The sequence below is a fragment of the Cervus canadensis genome, chromosome 13 (genome assembly GCF_019320065.1).
Source record: "Cervus canadensis isolate Bull #8, Minnesota chromosome 13, ASM1932006v1, whole genome shotgun sequence".
Classification (NCBI taxonomy): domain Eukaryota; kingdom Metazoa; phylum Chordata; class Mammalia; order Artiodactyla; family Cervidae; genus Cervus; species Cervus canadensis.
In genome coordinates, this window is record NC_057398.1 from 42,128,839 (window position 1) to 42,151,256 (window position 22,418).

Here is a 22,418-nt window from a genome sequence, read left to right on the forward strand (position 1 = left end):
GAAGCTATTCTATATATCTGAAAACCACAAGTGGCTTCTCTTACTAAAAATAAAACGTGTCAAGAGTTGAGGTCTGGATATTGCTTTTAAATTGTGTTCCATTTCATTTGATTCCATCTTCCCGGTCAGGTCTTTATACTCACATGACCCTGGGTTTTGATTCAGAGTTTAAAAACTTAGTTAACTGAGCACATCTGACCTCACCTTGTTCACTTCTCTACCTTAGTGTGTTTTTTGGGCAGTTAACTGTCTCAATGTACTTTCTTACAAAAATGGGTTAATCATCTATCCTGGTACAGAGGGTACTCAAGAATTTTTTTTACAGATAACATAGCATGTCTAGTACTATGGGCCTTAAGGGGAGTGGTCAAAAGAGAAACTGTATCTATGTCCTGGCAGATTGAATTGTCTGTGCAAATGCAGAGAAGAAGCCAAAGTAACCCATATGAAAAAAATAGCAATTAATAACTCTATGTGGGCATAGAATTTAAGAACTTATAGTTGAAAAAGACACAGTAGCTGGGGTTAAGAAGGGCGACATAGGGAAATGTCATTAGTAGAAATAGAAAAGTTAATGCTTGTTAGACTGCCTTATGGAGCAGTATAATTTGAAAAACTATAATAAATGCCAATACAGATGTATAAAAGGCTCAAACCAATATGAGCATTGATTTGAGACAGATAAATTCTTCCACCAAAGCCTCCTACCTTCCAACTTCTTGTTCTCACCAATGATACCAGGAAATGGTCTTGTTACAATGGTTTAAAACAGAGAAGCCCTCAGCCCCTCTTTGTGTGAGGGACTGATTCATGGCCCCACAATCTAATATCAAGTGATTATAGATCTGAAAGTTAAAACCCAAGCCAAGGATAGAAGCCAAGGTTGGAATCTCCTGCAGAGCAAATTAGCATTTTCACGGTCACTGTGGGGGCAAAGAAGGAGCCAAACAGCTTTTGTACTCAGTTCTCATTACTCCATCCATGAAACACTCCCAGTGACCAAGTATAATGAGGATTTACCCACTGCATATTAACAAGATCCTAAAACTGACAGAGTAACTCATTGCCTTGTCATTAAAATAATCAATCAGTGGGTAAAGAAACAGTGCATGCGTGCTAAGTCACTTCAGTCGTGTCTGACTCTTTGTGACCCCATGGACTGTAGCCCACCAGGCTCCTCTGTCCGTGGGATTTTCCAGGCAAGAATACTGGAATGGGTTGCTGTGCCCTGCTCCAGGGGATCTTCCCAACCCAGGGATCAAACCTCCATCCCTTACGTCTCCTGCATTGGCAGGCGGGTTCTTTACCACTACTAGCACCACCTTGGAAGCCCAAAGAAACAGTATAAACTACTTAAAGCATCTTCACTTAAACTTGACCCCTAAACTCAGCCCTTTTGGAGGTTTGGCCCTTAAACTCAGCCCTATTGGAGGCTCTGGCAACTCCAGTTGAGCCCAGGCTGGTTGTAGAGTGACCAACTACTCAGGCTTGCCCAGGACTTTCTCAATTCTAAAATTGAAAGTTCTGTATTCTGGGAACCCCTCTGTCCTTGGTAAACCAGGAGTGTTGGTCACCTACTTGCATCTCTCCTTGGATCTTAGCAGTCCCTGTGTTTCTGAGCTAACATTCCCCCATCTCTGGGCTCTTAGCACCACTTATTGCAATGAGTTGTGACTGCTTGTTTGCTCATGACTTGGATGACTGCTTTTCTAGGGAAGGTACCATAGTGGGAGTGTTTATACCCCCAGAACCTTGCACAAGGCCTGATGCAAAGCAGGTGCTCAAAACGTATCTGGTGAGTGAATTCTTTTATCACAGACTGCTGACGGCCTGTGTTGGCCCCCATCTCTCCCTCAGATGTAACAGTCTGTGCCCATGACCACATCAGTTGGCATCTGATTGGAATGAGCTCTGGGCCAGAACTGTTCTCCATCCATTTCAATGGTCAGGTCCTGGAGCAGAACCATCGTAAGATCTCAGCCCTCACTCTCGTCAGTGCCACGTCCGCGACTGCAAACATGACCGTGAGTGCCGAGGGAAGGTGGACCATAGCTTCTCTCATCCCTAAACATTTTCAAGGCAAGAAATTCTTCCACAAGTCTTACTTATGAATGTAGGATCCTTCTTTCTTCCTACCTTGGCACTGACTCTCCCATTCTCCTTTCTCCTTACAAGCTGCCCATGCTCCAGACATAACATTTCTCGGTCCTCGAAAACAGAATTTAGATACTTTGCTCTTAGACTTATAACTTGTTAGTTGGGGATGGAGGAAGTAGAAAAATTGACAAAGATTTTTAAAAATGGTGCAAAAGCCAACAAGATCTCTATTTCCTTGAAAGGAGAAAAGAGGAAGGAAACAAAAAACATATGTGCAGATATTCTTTCTTGGGGTATTCAATATGCAGCTAAAGGAAAAGAAGTAGATGTTGGAACCAGTCAAACTTCTGTAAATTTATAGAAAGACCAAGTTATAGATAGTGAAAAAGTTTTAACATGAAAAGACTGTCTTTCATAACAAAATGAGCACAAAGCCTCGCCCACAGAGGAACTCAGTGGATGTGTGTTGAATGGAAAAAAAAACAGAATCGAACCAGCTGAGGATTTTAAAGGACATCAGTGAATCCTGGTGGGAAAAAAATCAGCTTAGGTTGTTATATGGTATCAGGTAAACAAAATAATGTTCTATTGCTTTAAAACTGTTAGGAGGAGGGTTCCTGTACATAAAAGTAAATATCACTAAAGGAAATCATTGTGTTACCATAATAATGTGTATAAAAGCAAGACATACAAAAAAGAGACACTTCTGGGATCATTTCAGTTTTTGTTCATACTGAGTGGTCAAAATTATATTTGAAGTAATGAACTGTCACAATATTCCTAGAAGATAGAGTCTCAAATAATAATGAAATAATAAAACTAACATTACTGAGTTTAAGTACATTTTGTGTTTTTACAATTTCATATAGTATATATTAGTATTATCTTAATTTTACAAACAGATGATAGGAAAAATGAGAAATTGACAAGGTCGAAGTCATAAAGTTTTAAGAGTCTGGAAATTACACAAAATTTTCCTCCCCTGAAAAATACAAGGAAAACCATTCCAATTTTTTTCCCTTACCCATTCTCTCTCTTTCCCATGCTTTTTTACTCTTGCCTTCCTCACTGTACTAACATAGTTTCAAACCAAAGTGTTTAAAAGTTTCCTAAGTACTACTTTCAGTGTTATTATTGAAAACTTCCACAAATTTATTTAAAAGATTTTCATTTTTAAATTCTTCCATTTTCCTTACGTTCTAACTCAGCTGGGATGCAGGCTTACATAGACATTAAAAACTGTGCAAAGAAAACAAGAAATCCTAGGAAATTAACTCGAGACCAGAGGCGGTACATGAAGAGGTGGGAATACTTCATCGCTGCAGAGGAAGTCATTTGGGACTATGCACCTATAATACCAGCAAACATGGACAAGTGAGTTTGGAGGGGTTCTTACTACTGTGCAAATGTTCATGACATGTTCTATAGGGTCCTAGATCTATAGGGTGAAATGTCATGAGTTGACAGCTTTCAAGGAAATACATGTATTGGATTTCATTTTCAAGTCAACCTGAAATTATTCCATACTCACCAAGAGAACTCAGCATGATAATAACTACAGTCATAGGAACAACAACAATAATAATAGCAGCTACCACGTGTTGAATGCTTTCTATTGCCAAGCAGTGTGGTAAACCTTTCTAAGAGCTTTGCTTTAACTCCACAATTAGAAACAGCTCTTATTTATTTTATAGATTAGGAAGTGGGAGAGCTGGATTAAGAAAATTAGAAATTCAAATAGCTCTTATACACTCGAAAAATACTCAAGTTCGCTCATAAGAGAAATATGCAAATTATTAATAAACTTCTGTGGAATACTATTTTTTCACCTATCATCAGACTCACAAGTTCAGATGAAATATAATCTAGTGGCAAGAGTGTGGGAAACAAGCTCTATCATGTATTACTGGTGGAAGAGTGAACTGGAAAACCATTCTAGAAGATAATTTGGCAGTATGTATTAAAATTACAAATGCATATATCTTTTGACCCAGCAACCCCACTCTGGGAATTTACTATATAGATTCATATATTTGTTTACAGGTGAAATGAAGTATGCACAGGATGTTCACGGCTGCACTGTTAGTAGTAGCAAAGGCTTGGAAACAACCTATGAAAGTGACAGTCGCTCATTCGTGTCTGACTCTTTGTGACCCCATGGACTGTAGCCTACCAAGCTCCTCCTTCCATGGGATTTCCAAGGCAAGAAACCCACTGGAGTGGGTTTCCATTTCCTCCTCCAGCGGATCTTCCCAACCCAGGGATTGAACCTGGGTCTCCTGCATTGCAGACAGATTCTTTACCATCCGAGCTACCAGGAGAGCCCTGAAACAACCTATAATGTCCTTCAGTAGTAACATATGAGTATATACATACAATGGAATACTAGGTATATGTTTTAAAAAGGATGTAAACATTCTCTCTATACTAATATAAAAAGTTCTCCAAGAGATATTTTTAAATTAGTAAGTCAAGGAAACAAGATGGTAGAACAGCAGATTCCCCTACTTGTATCCCCCAACAAGGGGATACCACAGAAGTGCAAAGGAACACAAGAGGCTACTACAAACAATATATGCCAACAAATTGGATAAGTAGAAGAAAGGGAAAAGGGTCCTACAAACATGCACTCTACCAAGACTGAATCAAAGAGAAACAGGAAACCTGAACAGATCAACAAGTAACAAGTAAGAAGATCAAATCAGTAATCAAAAACCTTGAAACAAAAGAAGCCCAGAACTAGATGGCTTCACAAGTATATCATACATGAATCCTCAAACTCTTCCCAAATATTAGAGCAGGGAACACTTCCAAACTTATCCTACAAGGCCAGCGTTACTCTTATACCAAAGCTATATAAGGACATTGTAAGAAAAAAATTATAGGCCAATATCCCTGATGAACATAAATGCCAAGCTATCAAAATGTTAGTAAACTGAAGTCAATACCATATTGGAATCATCATAAACTGTGATCACACTTCCTGATTTCAAATGACATCACAAAGCTATAGTTATCAAACAGCATAATAATATCATAAAAACAGACACATAGACCAAATGAACAGAAGTAAGGGCTCAGAATAAATAGATGCATGTACAGTCAATTAATCCTCGACAAGGACACTAAGCAGACACAATGGGGAAAGGATAGTCTCGTCAATAAATGATGGTAAGAAAACTGGATATTCACATGCAAAAGAATAAAATTACACCCTTAGCTTATTACATACAACATGTACAAAATCTAAGTAAAAAATAAATTAAAAATTTAAATGTAATGTCTGAAACCATAAAACTCCCAGAAGATCACAAAACAGAGAAGCTCTTTGATGCTGGTCTTGGCAATGATTTTTTTTGGCTATGACACCAAAAGCACAGGTAACAAAAGCAAAAATAAACAAGTAGAGCTACATCAAACTGAAAAACTTCTGCAAAAGAAACAACAAAATGAAAAGATAACCTACAGAATGGGAGAAAATAGCAGCAAACCAAGTATCTGAGAACAGGTTAATAGCCAAAATACTGGGTTGGCCAAAAAGTTCATTCAGGTTTTTCCACACGATAAAAGGAACTCATGTAACTCAATGGCAAAAGAAACAAACAAAAATAGCCTGATTAAGAAATGGGCAAAGGACCTAAACTGACATTTTCCCTACAGAAAACATACAAATGGCCAATAGGTATATGAAAAGGTGTCCAGCGTCACTATTCATCAGGGAAAAATCATATCCTTGATGAGATATCACCTCACACCTATGAGGTTGACTAGCATGCAAAAGAGGTAACAAGTGTTGATGAGGGTACAGAGAAAAGGGAACCCTTGTATACTGTTGGTGAAAATATAAATTGGTGCAGCCTTTAGGGAAAACAGGCTTCCCTGGTGGCTCAGACAGTAAAGAAACTGCCTGCAATGCAGGAGACCTAGGTTCAGTCCCTAGGTCAAGAAGATCCCCTGGGGAAGGGAATGGCAACCCACTCCAGTATTCTTGCCTGGAGAATCCCATGGACAGAAGAACCTGGAAGTCCATGGGGTTGTAAAGAGTCAGACACAACTGAGCAACGAACACTTTTACTTGTGAAAAATAGTAAGGAACTTCCTCAAAAAGTTAAAAATAGAATTACTGTATGATCCTGCAGTCCCACTTCTGGGTATACATCCAAAGGAAATGTAGTAATACCATCAAAGAGTTACCCGCACTCCCGTGTTCACTGCAGTGTCAGCCAGGACAGATTAAACACGGAAGCAACCTAAGTGCCTATCAGTGGAGATACATATGTGTATGTATGTGCGTGTGTGTGTGTGTATATATACAATTGAATATTAGTCAGCCTTAAAAAAGAAGGAAATCCTGCCATGTGCAATAATATGGGTGAACCTGCAGGACATTAGGCTAAGTGAAATATTCCAGACACAGAATGACAAATACTGCATGATCTCATATGTGGAATCTAAAGTTGAACCCATAGAAGCAGAGAGTGTAGTGGGGGTCGCCAGGGTCTGAGGGGGTAGGGGGAATGGGAGAAGTTGATCAAAGTATAACCAGTTTTTCAGTTTTAAAATGAATGAGTTCTGGAAACCTAATATAGAGCATAGTATATTAACTATAGCTAGTAACACCATAGTTAATAACATTGTATTATATTCTTGAAATCTGTTAAGACAGTAGATCTTAAGTGTTATCAAAATTAAAAAATAAGCAACTAGGTGAGGTGACAGAAGTGGTTATTAGCTTGATTGTGGTAATCTCATATACTCATATACAAATCATTATGTTGTAAATCTCAGATACATACATTTGTCAGTTATATTTCAATAAAGCCGGAAAGTGCAACAAAAAATTCAAGGTATGGTACAGAATATGCAAATAGCTGCCTTTTGTTAGAGGCATGAGAGGATAAGAATAGTTATATCTGCAAGTCATATTTGCATAAAAATGCTCTGGATTATCTACTTGAAATGAATACAAATGAGTATCTAGGAAATGTAGGAAGAGTCAGGGAAGTGGGGTTGAGGAAAAAAAAAATCCAAAACTCTGTAGCAGCAATCAGTGCTTTTTATTGTATAGAATAAATCCATAAAATGGATAAACTCTATTATGGAATCTGCTTTTGCAAACAAAGGCAATAAAAAGGACCAAGGGGGAAAGTAGCTCATGTTACTTCCCCAAATCATTTACTGCAGTAGCTACAGAAGACGGGTGAAGGCAGTTGGTTTTCAGTTGGCACCAGGATTGGGTGGATGGTAGAAGGGATAGCCCAACAGTACAGAACTATGTTAATAAAGACAGTAGAAACTTATTAGAGTGGGAATGTGTTCTTTTAGAGATGGAGAAATACCTGGAAAGCCAATTGTTTGTTGTTTTTAGTCGCTAAGTCATGTCTGACTCTTCTGCAACGCTATGGACTGTAGCCTGCCAGGCTCCTCTGACCATGGAATTTTCCAGACAAGAATACTGGAGTGACATGAATCAGCCATGGAGTTACATGGCTGATTCATGTCAATGTATGACAAAACCCACTGCAATGTTGCGAAGTGATTGGCCTCCAACTGGTAAAAATAATTGAAAAAATAAATAAATAAATAAATGCCTAGACCAAAAAAAAAAAAAGAATACTGGAATGGGTTGCCATTTCTTCTCCAGGGGATCTTCCCGACCCAGGTGTCAAATCCACATCTCCTTCACTGGCAGGCAGATTCTTTACCACTGAAATTCTTTGCCACCATGGGAGCCCTTAGGAAAGCCTATCAGTTCAGTTCAGTTCAGTCGCTCAGCTGTGTCCAACTCTTTGCGACCCCATGAATTGCAGCACGCCAGGCCTCCCTGTCCATCACCAACTCCCGGAGTTTACTCAAACTCATGCCCATCGAGTCGGTGATGCCATCCAGCCATCTCATCCTCTGTCGCCCCCTTCTCCTCCTACCCCAATAGGATACTATAAATTAAGTGATAAGACATACTTAAGAAAAATTCATAATGTATCTTCTCCTTTCATCCAAGTAGACCTTTCAGAGATCGCTACTCTAGAAACCGGAGAGATAGGAAGATGTAAGTAGCTGCTTCTAACCAAGATTATGACTTCATCAATGGTGGAGGAGACAGATCAGAGGTTTCCAGTTTTCCAACTACAGAGAAGATATCAGGAGTTTGCAAATCACATTAGGGTTTCCCCCCCCCACCTAAGAAAACTAGCATTTTATCTAATTCAAGAGCAGAACTTCTAAACATAAGGGTTTCCCCCCATCCTATTGGGGTCTCTACTTGAGAAAACTAATCTTTTAAACTTTATTTCACTTTAAGAAAATACAGATCTCTGCATTTGGATAATTTCTCAAACCGAATTGGAAAACATTATAAGAAGGTTGTCTACAAACAGTACCAAGATGACTCCTTCACCAAACGCCTGGAGGATCCCAGTAGCAAAGGAAATGGGATCTTGGGCCCTATTATCAGAGCCCAGGTCAGAGATACACTGAAAGTAAGTAACAGAAATACAGAATCATGGGAGAACTTGAAAAGTGAAAAACAGATTATAAGTACTGGTTATTTATTTTTTTTAACATGACCATGTAATTTTTAATTCAAATGTGGTTTTAATTCTTTTTTGTATTTGCACTTATTATAGCCTATCTCATAACACAAATCATCTAAAATAGTTGATCAGATTATAAAGGAATAAACCAAGAAGCCGATGTAACTGGGATAAAGGATAATGTGGGGACAAAGAAAATAAAGCCAAGGATAAGTATAATGAAACACATACCATATGCTCCTATAATGTTGTCTGCAAATTTTGTCCTAGGATTTCTAGCAGCCAAAATAAACAGGTAAATAGGTCAGACAAGATCCACAGTAGTCATAAAAGAAGTACAATTTCCCCTGTTATTGAGACTTAGAAGAAGTTATCCTATGGATACTTAAAAAAAGCATGGTGTGTGATGTTGCAGATGAAATCCTTGACCCATCTACAACTGGCATGATAAATTTAAAAGCTGCATAATTTTTTATTTAATTATATTTATTTTTAATTGATTGATGATTCTTTAAAATAATGGTTTGATTTCTTTTTTGGAGGCCTGGGGGTCTTCTGCTATCATTTAGAGGTTACTCTGTAGGAGATGTTCCATATTGTAATGAGTTTTTGATGTATTTGTGGGGAGGCAGGTGATCTCCCTGTTTACTCCTCGACCATCTTCTTCCACTTCCTAAAAATTGCATAGCTTTTAAAAATAATGTTTCTCATTATATCTGAGAACATAGACGAAAACAGTTCATCAATGTGGTCTAAGCATGTAGCTCTCTGATGAAGGTAAATTTTGATATGTGTCGAGAACACTGAGTGTTCCTCAGGCAGGTTTCTTTATATGTTGTATCATGTCATCACCTTATCTTTTGATAAGAACTAGACAGTGAGAATTAAAAGTTGCAGTCTTTGGCTAGATTCTAGGGTGAATATAATCTGCAGATTAAGGATGACCCAAATGCTTTGGCAAGCAACCAAGTAGAAGATAAGATTAAGGTTCTCTTCTGAAGATTAAGGAGGCTAATTAGGACTCTTGTGTGATGAAGCTGCTTCTTTCATCTCTTCATGGGAATGAACTAAGAGGATATTTGCAGACAAAGCCAATTCTATTCATTAAAAAAATAAATAAATAACCAAACGGCAGAAAGCCACCTTTCTTTTGTTTCTCTCTTCTTTTCCTCATTTCTGATCCCTTTTAGGTGCTCTTAGAAAGTATAAAGATGCCTCATTAGAAATTCAAGAGCTGGTTATTTGCTATGCCCCATCAAGAAGAGGGTTTTTTGGGGACCTCCCTGGTAGTCCAGTAGCTACAACTGCACTTCCAGTGCAGGGGACCTGGCTTCGATCCCTGGTCAGGGAACTAGAATCCATGTGCCACAACTAAGAGTTTGAATGCCGCAGTTATATGACTCTGTATGACTAGAAGATCGAAGATCCTACATGCCCCATCTAAGACCTAGTGCAGCCATGTAAAATAAATAAATATTTAAAAAAGAATAAGATGGCATCAGGGACAAGGGTTTGGGAGATCTGGCAGACTGGAGAAGGGAAGGGGCAGATTCAAAGGCAGATGTGGTCCAAGCCAAAAGGAGAGGGGAAGGGAGATGGGGCTCAACTTGGAGAGGGTAATGTACTGTGAGGAAAATGTCACTTCTAAGGTCAGACTTCTCTTTCCATTTTCCACCTTACTATGTAAGTGGAACTCTCTCAAATGCATCTGCCAGGTGATGGGGAGAGGTTGCCCCTCAGATACACAGTTATTAGTTTGCATTCACCTAAAGACACATACGCACCATCCAACAAGTAAATACGCAAAGCTAGCATTGTCTATTCTCATGATTGACCTTAAATCCTGAAATAATGGATTCGGGTTAATTTTATAGATCGTGTTCAAAAATATGGCCAGCCGTACCTACAGCATTTACCCTCACGGTGTGACCTTCTCTCCTTATGGCGATGAAGTAAACTCTTCCTCAACCTCAGGTTTGAATCTTTCACATCTACTGAACGAAACTACTGACCTCTGAGAGACTGTCATATTGTCCTACTATCCTTCTTGCCTGTTAGTATAACTTGTACCGTCAGATAGTATACATGTAGTGTGTGTGCTAAGTTGCTTCAGTGTCCAACTCTTTGCGACCCTAATGATTATAGCCTACCAGGCTCCTCTGTCCACGGGATTCTCCAGGCAAAAATACTGGAGTGGGTTGTCATGCCCTCCTCCAGGTGATCTTCCCAACCCAGGGATCGAACCCGCATCTCCTGTGTCTCCTGCATTGACAGGCAGGTTCTTTACCACTAGTGCCGCCTGGGAAGCCCCAGTATACATGTAGGGGTATCCTCAGAATCACAACCAAACACTGCTCACTTCAGGGATTTTGTTTATCCTGGTGACTATGAAGTATGGTGTCCTTTGTTAGTGCAATAAGCGGCCTCAAGTGGACCGATATCTAATAACTACAAGCTATCCAGAGCTCTGGACATCTCCCAGGAGGCTCAGTGGTAAAGAATTCGCATGCCAATGCAGGAGCCTCAGGAGACACAGGTTCAATCCCTGGGTCAGGAAAATCCCCTGGAGGAGGAAATGGCAACCCACTCCAGTATTCTTGCCTGGAAAATCTCAAGGTCAGAAGAGCCTGTTGGGCTACAGTCTATAGGGTCGTAAAAGAGTTGCATACGACTTAAGAGACTAAACAGCAACAACAAGTCAGAGTTCTATCAAATGGAGCTTAATATAAAAAGAATATCCCTTTCTCAACACCAATTCTATTGAGAGGTCAATTATTTTAAATTACTCATTCATTTTTTACTTATTTATTTTTTCCATGAAATAATTTTGAAAATCAAAACCAATTTTGAATATATTTTCTTTTAGGCAGTAACACCATGATCAGAGCAGTTCAACCAGGGGAAACCTACACTTATAAGTGGAACATCCTAGAATCTGATGAACCCACAAAAAATGATGCTCAGTGCTTAACAAGACCATACTACAGTAATGTGGACATCACAAGGGACATTGCTTCTGGACTGATAGGGCTTCTTCTAATTTGTAAGAGCAGATCCTTGGATAAACGAGGCATACAGGTATTTCGTCCCTGAAGTAACCTTTCAGAAATTGAGAATTTCTGATGGGAACAGAGTATTTCTCCTTGTTAAATAATGGGGCTTTTGCTTCTGAAGAACAGAAAATATTTAGTAGTCCCTCTTTAGCGTGAATGTAACAAGGCTTATTCCTTTAGTTACTTTATCGTCTTATTTATTTCTTAGATAAGTCTTATATGGACTCTACTGGAGAAGACAAATCTCCAGTGCTATAACTGCATTTTTTGTTTGTTTCAAATTCTAGATCTTCCATACTGGCTACATGATAAGCAAGTCACTTAGTTTCTCTTAATTTTTTCCTTTCATTAAAACAGTATTATTCTTTCCTAAAATTTTTACCAAGCTGTTTCAGGGCTCAGTGAGACATCACCTGGTAAAAGTGACTCTCACAAGGGCTTTGTTCACACTGGGTTCACAGATGTCTGAATTTATGGCTCCACGGGCCCCGAGACCTGTGTGCCTTTGGTTTCTGAGAACTCAGTGTTGTAGGTAATCCATAGGCTAGGATGTTAATCGCTGAACACAGCACTTTTATCCTCCAGAGGGTAGCAGACATTGAGCAGCAGGCTGTGTTTGCTGTGTTTGATGAGAACAAGAGCTGGTACATCGAGGACAACATCTACAAGTTTTGTGAAAATCCTGAGAAGGTGAAACGTGATGACCCCAAGTTTTATGAGTCAAACATCATGAGTAGTAAGTCGGAGCGCTCTTTTTATCCATCAGTTTCTTATTCCTGTGGCTGAAATGTGACTGTATCAAGAGGCAGAAGTGTGAATTAGAATCCACTCACCTCTTAGTCTCACTTCCAATCCAGGAATTTGGTGATGAAATTACTGGGTGATAAAGAAATCTTTTTACAGCAAGAGGTCAATGCTTGTTATCCTTCGATGCCCTGTTGATTTCCTGCTTCAAATATGTGTGTGTGTGGGGGGGTGGGGGGGTGCACGAGCACATGGACATGAACACATGCTCTGAGCAGGGAAGAACAGGGTGAAGGGTGTGGGTGGGTGAAGGAAGAGGCCTTGGTCAGAGGTATCTGAGAATTTTAGACTGGGCGCAAGGCGAATAGTCTTTATGCCCAGGGCAGAAACAAGGTAAATGATCTAAAGCTAGACTGTCAAATCAAACTGAGCAAAATGCAAACAGGGAGCCAAGAGTCTTGGAAAGCCAATCCACGAAGAGGTTTGAAGTGAGCAGTAAGAAGTACAGAACAGAAAGAATAATCTGAGTCAAGATATATCAGGTTTTTCTGTAATTTTAAAGTCCGTGCTCAAAGCCACTGCTATGGGAGGTCTGGGAGAAATTTCACTGAGCCAGCTGGAAGCAAACTTCTCCACAAGGGTCAGGGTCCCTTTCCTCAGAGCTGGGAGTCACTGTACTCAATTTCTCTCATAAGTAATCACAGAAAGAAGGACAATTTCTCCACAGTCTGTTCAAATAATTTCAGGTGACTGATAGCTGATGATTATTAGTACTGGCAGTTACCAGGAAAATAACTCTGAACAAGGAGTCAGCCTCAGCTTTCTTTGCTTAATTTCATTTTGGCAACGAATCTGTCAGAGTTCTAGACCAGTGCTGTCCATTTGAAATTATATATGAGCCACAAATACAATTTAAAATTTTCTAGTAGACATATTAACACTAAGGAGAGAAAGGTGAAGTTTGTTTTAGTAATATGCTTTATTTAAGATATTGCAAATATTATCATTTAAACATATAATCAATATTAAAATTAAAAGAGGTTTACTTTATTTCTTACTAAGTCTTGGAAATCCAGTGTGTATTTTATACTCACAGCACGTCTCAATCCAGATTACCCATAGTTCAAGTGCCCAATAGTCACTAGTGTCTACCATAATAGTGTAGCTATAGACCATTTAGAAAAGCCTCCAGATTCAGGTACAAACTAAAAACACATTAGGCCAGCTATGTCATAAGTATTTAAGTGTTCACTAGTGCCAGGCATTATACTAGGATGAGGGTTATTGTGGTAACCCTGGCAGACATAGACCCTGCCCTCACAGAAATCATCTATGATTTTATTACCATGCTTAGTATATAAGTAAATACTGATACTGCCTAAAAATGTATCCCATTGAAAGAGAATGAAAATGTCTGAACTTGATAGCTGAGTGCAAACTAGGGATTATATAAATGCTAAGATGGAGCAATAAAAATTGCAAAATATGCTAAATAGGCTTTGTTTTTAGGGATAATTAATTGTATTCAATAACTAATGCTTCAAGAATTTGACTTTCTTATATTGTGCTTTTTCTCCAGGTAAAATTACTCTAGATAATATTCTAAGTTGACCCTCAGAATATCTTTGAAAGCAGACCTAGAGTATAAAATATACACTTAACAAATGAATGAATAAATCAATGTGAATGAAAGGCTTTGTTTTTATCCTGACCTTTCTCCCTTGGCTAACTTTAAAGAATAAGTTCTCATTTGAAAAGTCTGCGTTTGATATTCAATCTGGTAAAGCTTATCCCATATAATCAGTAAGACACAACCAGAGTATCACTGGGTTATAATTAGCCACATTTCCTTTTGTTGGTATAGGCCTGATGTTTTAACAGATTTCACTCTTTCAGCTATTAATGGCTATGTGCCTGAGAGTATACCCACACTAGGGTTTTGCTTTGATGACACCGTCCAGTGGCACTTCTGCAGCGTGGGAACCCAAAATGACATTTTGACCATTCACTTCACTGGGCACTCATTCATCTATGGAAAGAGGCATGAGGACACCTTGACCCTTTTCCCCATGCAGGGGGAATCCGTGACCGTCACAATGGATAACATTGGTAAGACTGGGATATTTAGAAGGGATCCTCTGCTCTGCCTGCTCTGCTGCGGCTCTTCAGACTACCACGCTTCCCGGGCTTCTCTCTCTCATTCCTGGCGGGCTTTCCTTTCAATACTATTCATGATTTCTACTGGGGGAATTGATTACTCAAATGGGCCAGTCCTTTTACATGCATTTCATTTATCCTTCTCTGGGCTAAGTGAGAAGCAAAGATATAACAGTAAAAGGATCAGGCATGACTTTGAGGAGAAAATGTGAGCATTCAGCCACAGCGCATTTCTTTCATCAAAATGCCTTTTTCAGCTTTTTAAGATAGCCATCCCACACTAGGGTTAGCGATAATCCAATATAATGCCTTAGAGGCGGGCTTCACAGATAGCTATCATGGGCTTTGGAATCATCAGACCCAGGTTCAAAACCTGCTCTGCTGCTTGCTATCTGTGTAACCTCGGACAAATTACTCCACCTCACTGAGCCTCAGTTTATTAATCTGAAAAACAGAATAATAATACTTTATAGAGTTGCTCTGACATTCATTGTAATATATGCCAAGTACCTAGGACTCAGTAGATAATCGACATGTTATATCTATGGAAGACTTGCCAGGAAATCGCATACCATTTCAAAGAGATTCAATATTGTCCTGGATCCACTTGAATTATTTATTCCTTAGAAATATCTAGATGTTTATTTCTTGGGAAACAATAGGAACAAAAGAAACAATAAGATGCTTCTTATTTCTTATTTCATCATCTTTCACCTAACTTCAGCTCTCTAACAAAATGTGCAACTCACAGAGCTTTGATATTCAAAGACCATTTCATTCTTGGGCTTCCCAGGTGGCTCAGTGGTAAAAAGCCCACCTGCCAATGCAGGACACATAAGAGACCTGGGTTTGACCCCTGGGTTGGGAAGATCCCCCTGGAGAAGGAAATCACAACCCACTCCAGTATTCTTGCCTGGAGAATTCCATGGACAGAGGAACCTGACAGGCTATAGTCCATAGGGTCGCACAGAGTCAGACATGACTGAAGTGACTTAGCACACACACACATTTCATTCTTAATTCATCTCTTTTTGAATATATTCTAAAACAGTGACTCTCAAACTATTTGCGCTGAAAGTTTTTTCTCCCTAATCTGCACCGACCAATACTCTGGGTCCATATTCTGTCAAATGAGATCAGTGTGCTGATCACACAGTTGGATGTCATGGAAATGTGAAGATTGCAAAAAGGTTTCCTATACCCTTTCCTCTCGATTTCATTCCTTATGTCACTGTGGAACAGTAACCAGCAGTTCACAGATCAGTTGTGGTCCACAGACCACAGTATCCCTAATGAAAGTTCACTGGAAATTATCTGCTACAATGGACCATAGGGTTTTTAATATCTTTTTCTGTACTCAAGAGTTCTCTATTCTGTTTTTTTTTTTTTTTTTTGAAGGAACTTGGATGTTAACCACCATGAATTCCAATCCAAGAAGCAAAAAACTACGGCTGAGGTTCAGGGACGCTAAGTGTATCCGGAATGATGATGATGACTCCTATGAGATTATATATGAAACTTCAGGATCTACAGCCAAGACTACAAGGAAAATGCGTGATTCTTCAGAAACTGAAGATAAAAATGACGCTGACTTTGATTACCAGGACGAACTGGCTATAACATTAGGACTTAGGTCATTCAGAAATTCATCACTGAATCAGGAGAAAGATGAGTTCAATCTTACTGCCCTAGCTCTGGAGAAAGACTCTGAATTCATTCCTCCAAGTGCCAACAGAGCTCTTGGTTCAAATTCTTCTTCCCCAAGTCATGTTAGCAGGCTTATTGCCAACAACTTTGCAGAACCTCTGAAAACTCTTCTGCATCTGGAAGCCCCTGCAGCTGGTTCCCCCCACGCTGGCTCAGATAAGAACTCAGCTCTCAACCCTCCCATGGCAGAGCATTCCAGCCCTTATTCTGAAGGCCCTAGAGAAGATCCTCCACTCTCAGATGTCACAGGGATAAGCCTACTTCCTTTTGGCAAAGGATTCAAAAATAAAAAACCTGCTGAACATCAAAGATTCCAGGCAGGAAGAGGCCGAGCAGCAAAGCGTAGGTTCTCCCAGACGGAATTTCCAGCACATAAAATCAGGACCCATTTAAGCCAAGACAACTCTTCTTCTTCTAGAATGGGGCCCTGGGAAGACATTCCCAGTGATCTGTTACTCTTACAACAAAAGGATCCATCTAAGATTCTGAATGGAGAATGGCATTTGGTTTCTGAGAGAGGCAGTTATGAAATAATCCAAGATGCAAATGAAAACAAGACTGTTAATAAGTTGCCCAACAGCCCCCAGAATGCCTCAAGGACTTGGGGAGAAAACATCCCTTTCAAAAACAGTCATAGAAAGCAGAGTGGCCACCCGACATTTTTGGTAACTAGACGTAAACCTCTACAAGAAAGACAGGATAGAGGAAATAGTAGATTGAAGGAAGGCCTTTCGTTAATTAGGACACGAAGAAAGAAAAAGGAGGAAAAGCCTGCATACCTCGTTCCTCTATCTCCAAGGAGTTTTCACCCTCTGAGAGGAGAGGTCAATGCCCCCTTTTCAGACAGAAGACAAAATCATTCATTGTTACTCCATGCGTCCAATGAAACATCTCTTTCCATAGACCTCAGTCAGACACTCCCCTCTATGAATGTGAGCCTTGCAGCCTCACTTCCTGACCATGACCAGGCCTCACCAGATGACACCAGTCAGACAAGCTCCCCTCCAGATCTTTATCCGACAGTGAGCCCAGAGGAACACTATCAAACATTCCCTATTCAAGACTCTGACCCAACACATTCTACTACAGCCCCCAGTGACAGATCTCCCACACAGCCCAGTCAGATACCCAACTATGACGTAAGAAACAAGGGCATCCCTACTGATGTGAGTCAAATTTTCCCTTCCTTGGAACCTGAAGTCTGGCAGACAGCTACCTCTCTAGACCCCAGTCAACCATCCATCTCTCCAGACCTTGGCCAGATGGCCCTCTCTCCAGACTTCAGCCCAGAGTCTCTCTCTCCAGACCTTGGCCAGACGGCCCTCTCTCCAGACTTCAGCCCGGAGTCTCTCTCTCCAAACCTTGGCCAGACAACCCTCTCTCCAGACCTCAGCCAAGAGTCTCTCTCTCCAGACCTTGGCCAGACGGCCCTCTCTCCAGACCTCAGCCAGGAGTCTCTCTCTCCAGACCTTGGCCAGACAACCCTCTCTCCAGACCTCAGCCAAGAGTCTCTCTCTCCAGACCTTGGCCAGACGGCCCTCTCTCCAGACTTCAGCCCACAGTGTCTCTCTCCAGACCTCAGCCAAGAGTCTCCCCCTCCAGACCTCGACCAGCTTGATCTCAGGCAGACATCACCTCCTCTAGATCTTGATCAGACATCCCACACTTCTGAATCTAGTCAGTCATTGCCTGTTCCAGAATTTGGTCAGACTTTCCCTTATGCAGATATTGGTCAGATGCCATCTCCTCCACCAGACTCTACACTAAATAACACTTTTATACCAGAAGAATTTAATCCACTGGTTGTAGTAGGCCTCAGTAGAGATGATGGAGATTACACTGAAATTATTCCAAGGCAGAAAGAAGAGAGCAGTGAAGAAGACTATGGTGAATTTGAGTTTGTAGCCTATAACGACCCTTACCAAACTGATCTTAGGACAAACATCAACTCCTCTAGAAATCCTGACAACATTGCAGCATGGTACCTCCGCAGCAACAATGGAAACAGAAAAAATTATTACATTGCAGCTGAAGAAATATCCTGGGATTATTCAAAATTTGTGCAAAGGTTTGACCAGTTCTTATATTCTCATTTTTTCCACTAAAGCTAAAAAAGTAATTACAACAATCTAAGGAGATGCTTTTGGACAAATCATACTAAGTATAATTTAGTTCCCCTATATAGTGCAACTTGGCTTAGACTGTTTCCATTGTCAATTCCAAGATAAGCTTTTCCACTTCAGGTGACATCTGGACAACACAAGAGGCAGCATCACTGTGAGAAGTCTTTGATATGCTGTATTTAAATCAGTACACTCCTCTCTCTTCTTTTCTCATCAAAGATGTTCCTACTCCTTCTTGCTCCAGTGCAAAGCCCAATCTATCAATGTTGTTGTTGTTTAGTTGCTAAGTCGTGTCTGACTCTTTGTGATCCCATGGACTATAGCCCGCCAGGCTCCTCTATTCATGGGATTTCCCAGGCAGAATACTGGAGTGGATTGCCATTTCTTCCTCCAGGAATCTTCCCCACCTAGGGATCAAAACTGCATCTCCTGTGTCTCTTGCATTGGTAGGCAGATTCTTTACCACTAGCACCACCTGGGAAACGACTTATCAATAGCTATAGGATAATCAATATTATTTCACTGAAGTTGGCATCAAATCTAAATTTGTGATGTAGAAATCTCCTTTTGCCATTACGTAACAAAAACATTTTAAAATTGTTTACTGATCAGTATGAAGTATATACCATCTTGGTGAAGATTAAGTCAAATTCCATGTGATTCCAGTAGCAGAGGTCAAGGGTATAAAGTAGCTTAGAAGCAAAAAGCAAGTTTATACCCTCGATTGAGCCATTCATTAGATTATGATTCATCTTGATTGGAACTTTTATTTTAACTTGGTTTATATCATCACTCAGTTAATAATTCTTTGTGTGTGTGTGCTCAGTCGTGTCTGATTCTTTGTGACCCCATGGACTGTAGCCTGCCAGGCTCCTCTCTCCATGGAATTCCCCAGGCAAGAATACTGGAGTGGGTTGCCATGCTCTCCTCCAGAGGATCTCCCCAACCCAGGAATCGAACTTGCATCTCTTATGTCTCCTACATTGATGAGCAGGTTCTTTACCACTAGCGCCACCTGGGAAGCCCAATAACTCCTTAATGAGGGCTCATTCTCTCCTAGGCATTGTGCTAAGTGCTGAGACGATAAAAGAGAATATAAACGCATATGACTCCTGCTCTGATGGAACTTGTGTCTAGTTGGGCAGGTAGATATGAACCAAGTACTCATATAAATAAGTGTAAAAAAAATAACCATGATGAAGACCAATAAGGAAAGGTGATTGATGGTGATATGAGAAGTGGGAAGTCTGACTGGAAAAGTGACATTTGAGTTGAGATCTGAAAATGAATAGGAGGTAGAGAGTGGAGAGCATTCTAGACAGAGAGAACAGCATGATGAAGGCCCTGGGAAAGGAGGAAGCCTTGAGACTGAAGGCCTCTTTAGCTGGAGCTCAAGATGAGGGTCCGTGCTAAGAAAGTGTTTGGCTAGCTATGTAGAGATAAGATACTACTAGGCTTTGTGGGCCCTGGGAAGAATTTTGATGTTTTTGAAAGAGCAGTGAGAAACCCTTCAAAAGTTTTAAGTCACTCCTAGTTGACTGGAATATTTGTAGTCTTTTTAACAAAGGAGTTACACCAAGTGGGCCCCAAGATCCACTTCAGCTCTAACATTTTAGGGTTCTAGCCACTTTTCAACCATAGAGTTGAAGGAGTTGATGCAATTTTGTAAGTGGATTGACTTACAAGAGAGAGTTTTTAATGGATTGACGTGCATTTTTAAAAGTTACTTTTCATTTTAATTTGCTCAAGTGTGGAAAACCACATTGGCCTGGGTTCTGTATTCTGGGATGACAATATAGAGAAAGAAGAGAAATGGGTACAAGAAGCAACTACAAATTCTTGGGGATAGCTGATGACATGGTAGCTGATGGCCATATTTATACTGTCCAAATAAAGCCTAGAGCTTCCACAAAAGCTAGCTGTTACCCTAATAAATTAAAATCAAAGTGCAACTAGAGTAAGCAAACACAACACATGAAGTGATTCAGAAAAATTATTTCATTAATCTGATGCCTGACATTTCCATATTAAAACTCTGTGAGTTTAAGAGACTTTCTCCTGTGACTTCCTATTCAAATGTAACACCCTTTACTATATGAGAATAACTAGTTTATCTGGGGATTGCTAAGCAAGTTCCTGAGGGAGTAAGGTTTCCTAGAATGTAAAGAGATGAAACCAGTTTCTTCAAAATCCTATGTCCCATTCCAGATATGCAACCTTTTTAACGGCAAAGTTGTCTTGCTCCTCCCCATGTATGTTGTCTGGGAGAATCCCATGGACAGAGGAGCCTGGCTGGCCACAGTCCACAGGGTCACAAAGAGTCTGACATGACTGAAATGACTTAGTACACACATTCATGTATGTTCTAGGGGACTGTATACCATGCTTAGAGTCTGGAAGAATGGGATTAATAGGGTAGCAAGACTAGAAGGAAGGCAGAATGGGATTCTCTAATGATGGCTCGTATTGTATAACATATACTATGAGATTGATGGGTGAGCTTGTGGCCTGTTTCCCAGACTCTTGGAGAAGGAAATTGCAACCCATTCCAGCATTCTTGCCTGGATTATCCAATGGACTGTAGCCTGTCAGGCTCCTCTATCCATGGGGTCGCAAGAGTTGGACACGACTTAGCAACTAAACCACCCAGACTCTAGGGAAATTTAAGATTCAGTAGGAAAATTTGATGTGCTCTAGCCCCAGACTGAGCTGGTGAACTACATGCAGAATAATGTGATTTAGCAAAAGCAAACATGGGGAGAGTGGCTACTTTCAGAATGTAAAACACCCACCCATCCAGTGGCCTTTACAGAGGTGATCCTCTAAATCAACTGACCGTTACCATCTGCCTGTCCCAAACCCTGGCACTATTCCATTGCATGACTTTCTCTATTTTTAAAATTAAAATCTGCCATGTTGATATCTGATAATATTTGTCATTCATTAATTGCAGTTGTTGCTGTTCAGTCGCTAAGCTGTGTCTGACTCTTTGCGACCCCATGGACTGTAGCCCACCAGGCTCCTCTGTCCATGGGATTTCCCAGGCAAGAATACTGGAGTGGGTTGCCATTTCCTCCTCTGGGGGATCTTCCCAACCCAGGGATCCAACCCACATCTCCTGCATTGGCAGGCAGATTCTTTACTGCTGAGCCACGTGGGAAGCCTTATTCATTAATACATAAAATAAATATATGCTTACTATTTGCCAGGTACCTTGCTAGGCACTGGAAATAAAAATTATAAGCAAGCTAAGCACAGTCCCTGATTTCATGGGGCTTTCACTCTAATGCTAGAGTCAGATTTTAATAGATAATCTCACAAACAAATAATATATAATTTACTATATATATGATAGAAACCCTATAAGAATACTACAGGGATTTACTATATATACTACAGTAATTTTGTAGAAATGTAGTGGATGTTAGAGAGAGATTTGATCCAGTCTAAAGGGTCATAGGAGGATATGCTTAGAAACAATACGTGAGATGGGAGCTGAATGATATTTACTGGCTTATGATTTTAGTCACTTATATTTTAACTCATTTGCTCATCAAATATTTTCAAATATCTTGTTTATACTAGATGCTATGTTCAGAAACAGATCATTTCCTCAACTCTTTGAATGGTCTTTAATTTGTTCTTTTAAACAAATGCTTTCATTTGTTTAATGAAACAAATACTTTCATTTCAGTGAAGACAATGATGATAGTCCAGAGGACACCGTATACAAGAAAGTAGTTTTCCGAAAGTACCTTGATAGCACTTTTACCAAACTTGACCCTCAGGGGGAGTATGAAGAGCATCTTGGCATACTTGGTCCAGTCATTAGAGCTGAAGTGGATGATGTTATCCAAGTAAGTTATCTTTTGAGCACTGATAAAATCAGAGGAATTTCTACAAGCACCGGAGGGCTGTAGAGATGGAAGTGGCAGGAAAGCTATAGGTGACTTACTTATTTTCTAAAATTAACAAATAACTACATTTCTTTTCAAGACTCCTTA

General features: G+C 40.1%; 1 protein-coding gene across 1 annotated transcript in view; it reads left to right on the forward strand.

Annotated features, from left to right (window-relative positions):
* F5 (coagulation factor V) overlaps nt 1–22,418 on the forward strand; it is a 76,425-nt gene that overhangs the window by 30,597 nt on the left and 23,410 nt on the right. The window contains exons 6-14 of the mRNA XM_043485556.1: nt 1,858–2,079; nt 3,306–3,471; nt 8,399–8,576; nt 10,505–10,604; nt 11,497–11,708; nt 12,269–12,419; nt 14,324–14,536; nt 15,983–18,359; nt 22,109–22,271. Coding sequence (XP_043341491.1) covers nt 1,858–2,079; nt 3,306–3,471; nt 8,399–8,576; nt 10,505–10,604; nt 11,497–11,708; nt 12,269–12,419; nt 14,324–14,536; nt 15,983–18,359; nt 22,109–22,271 — 3,782 coding nt within the window. The remainder of the gene's footprint in view (nt 1–1,857; nt 2,080–3,305; nt 3,472–8,398; nt 8,577–10,504; nt 10,605–11,496; nt 11,709–12,268; nt 12,420–14,323; nt 14,537–15,982; nt 18,360–22,108; nt 22,272–22,418) is intronic.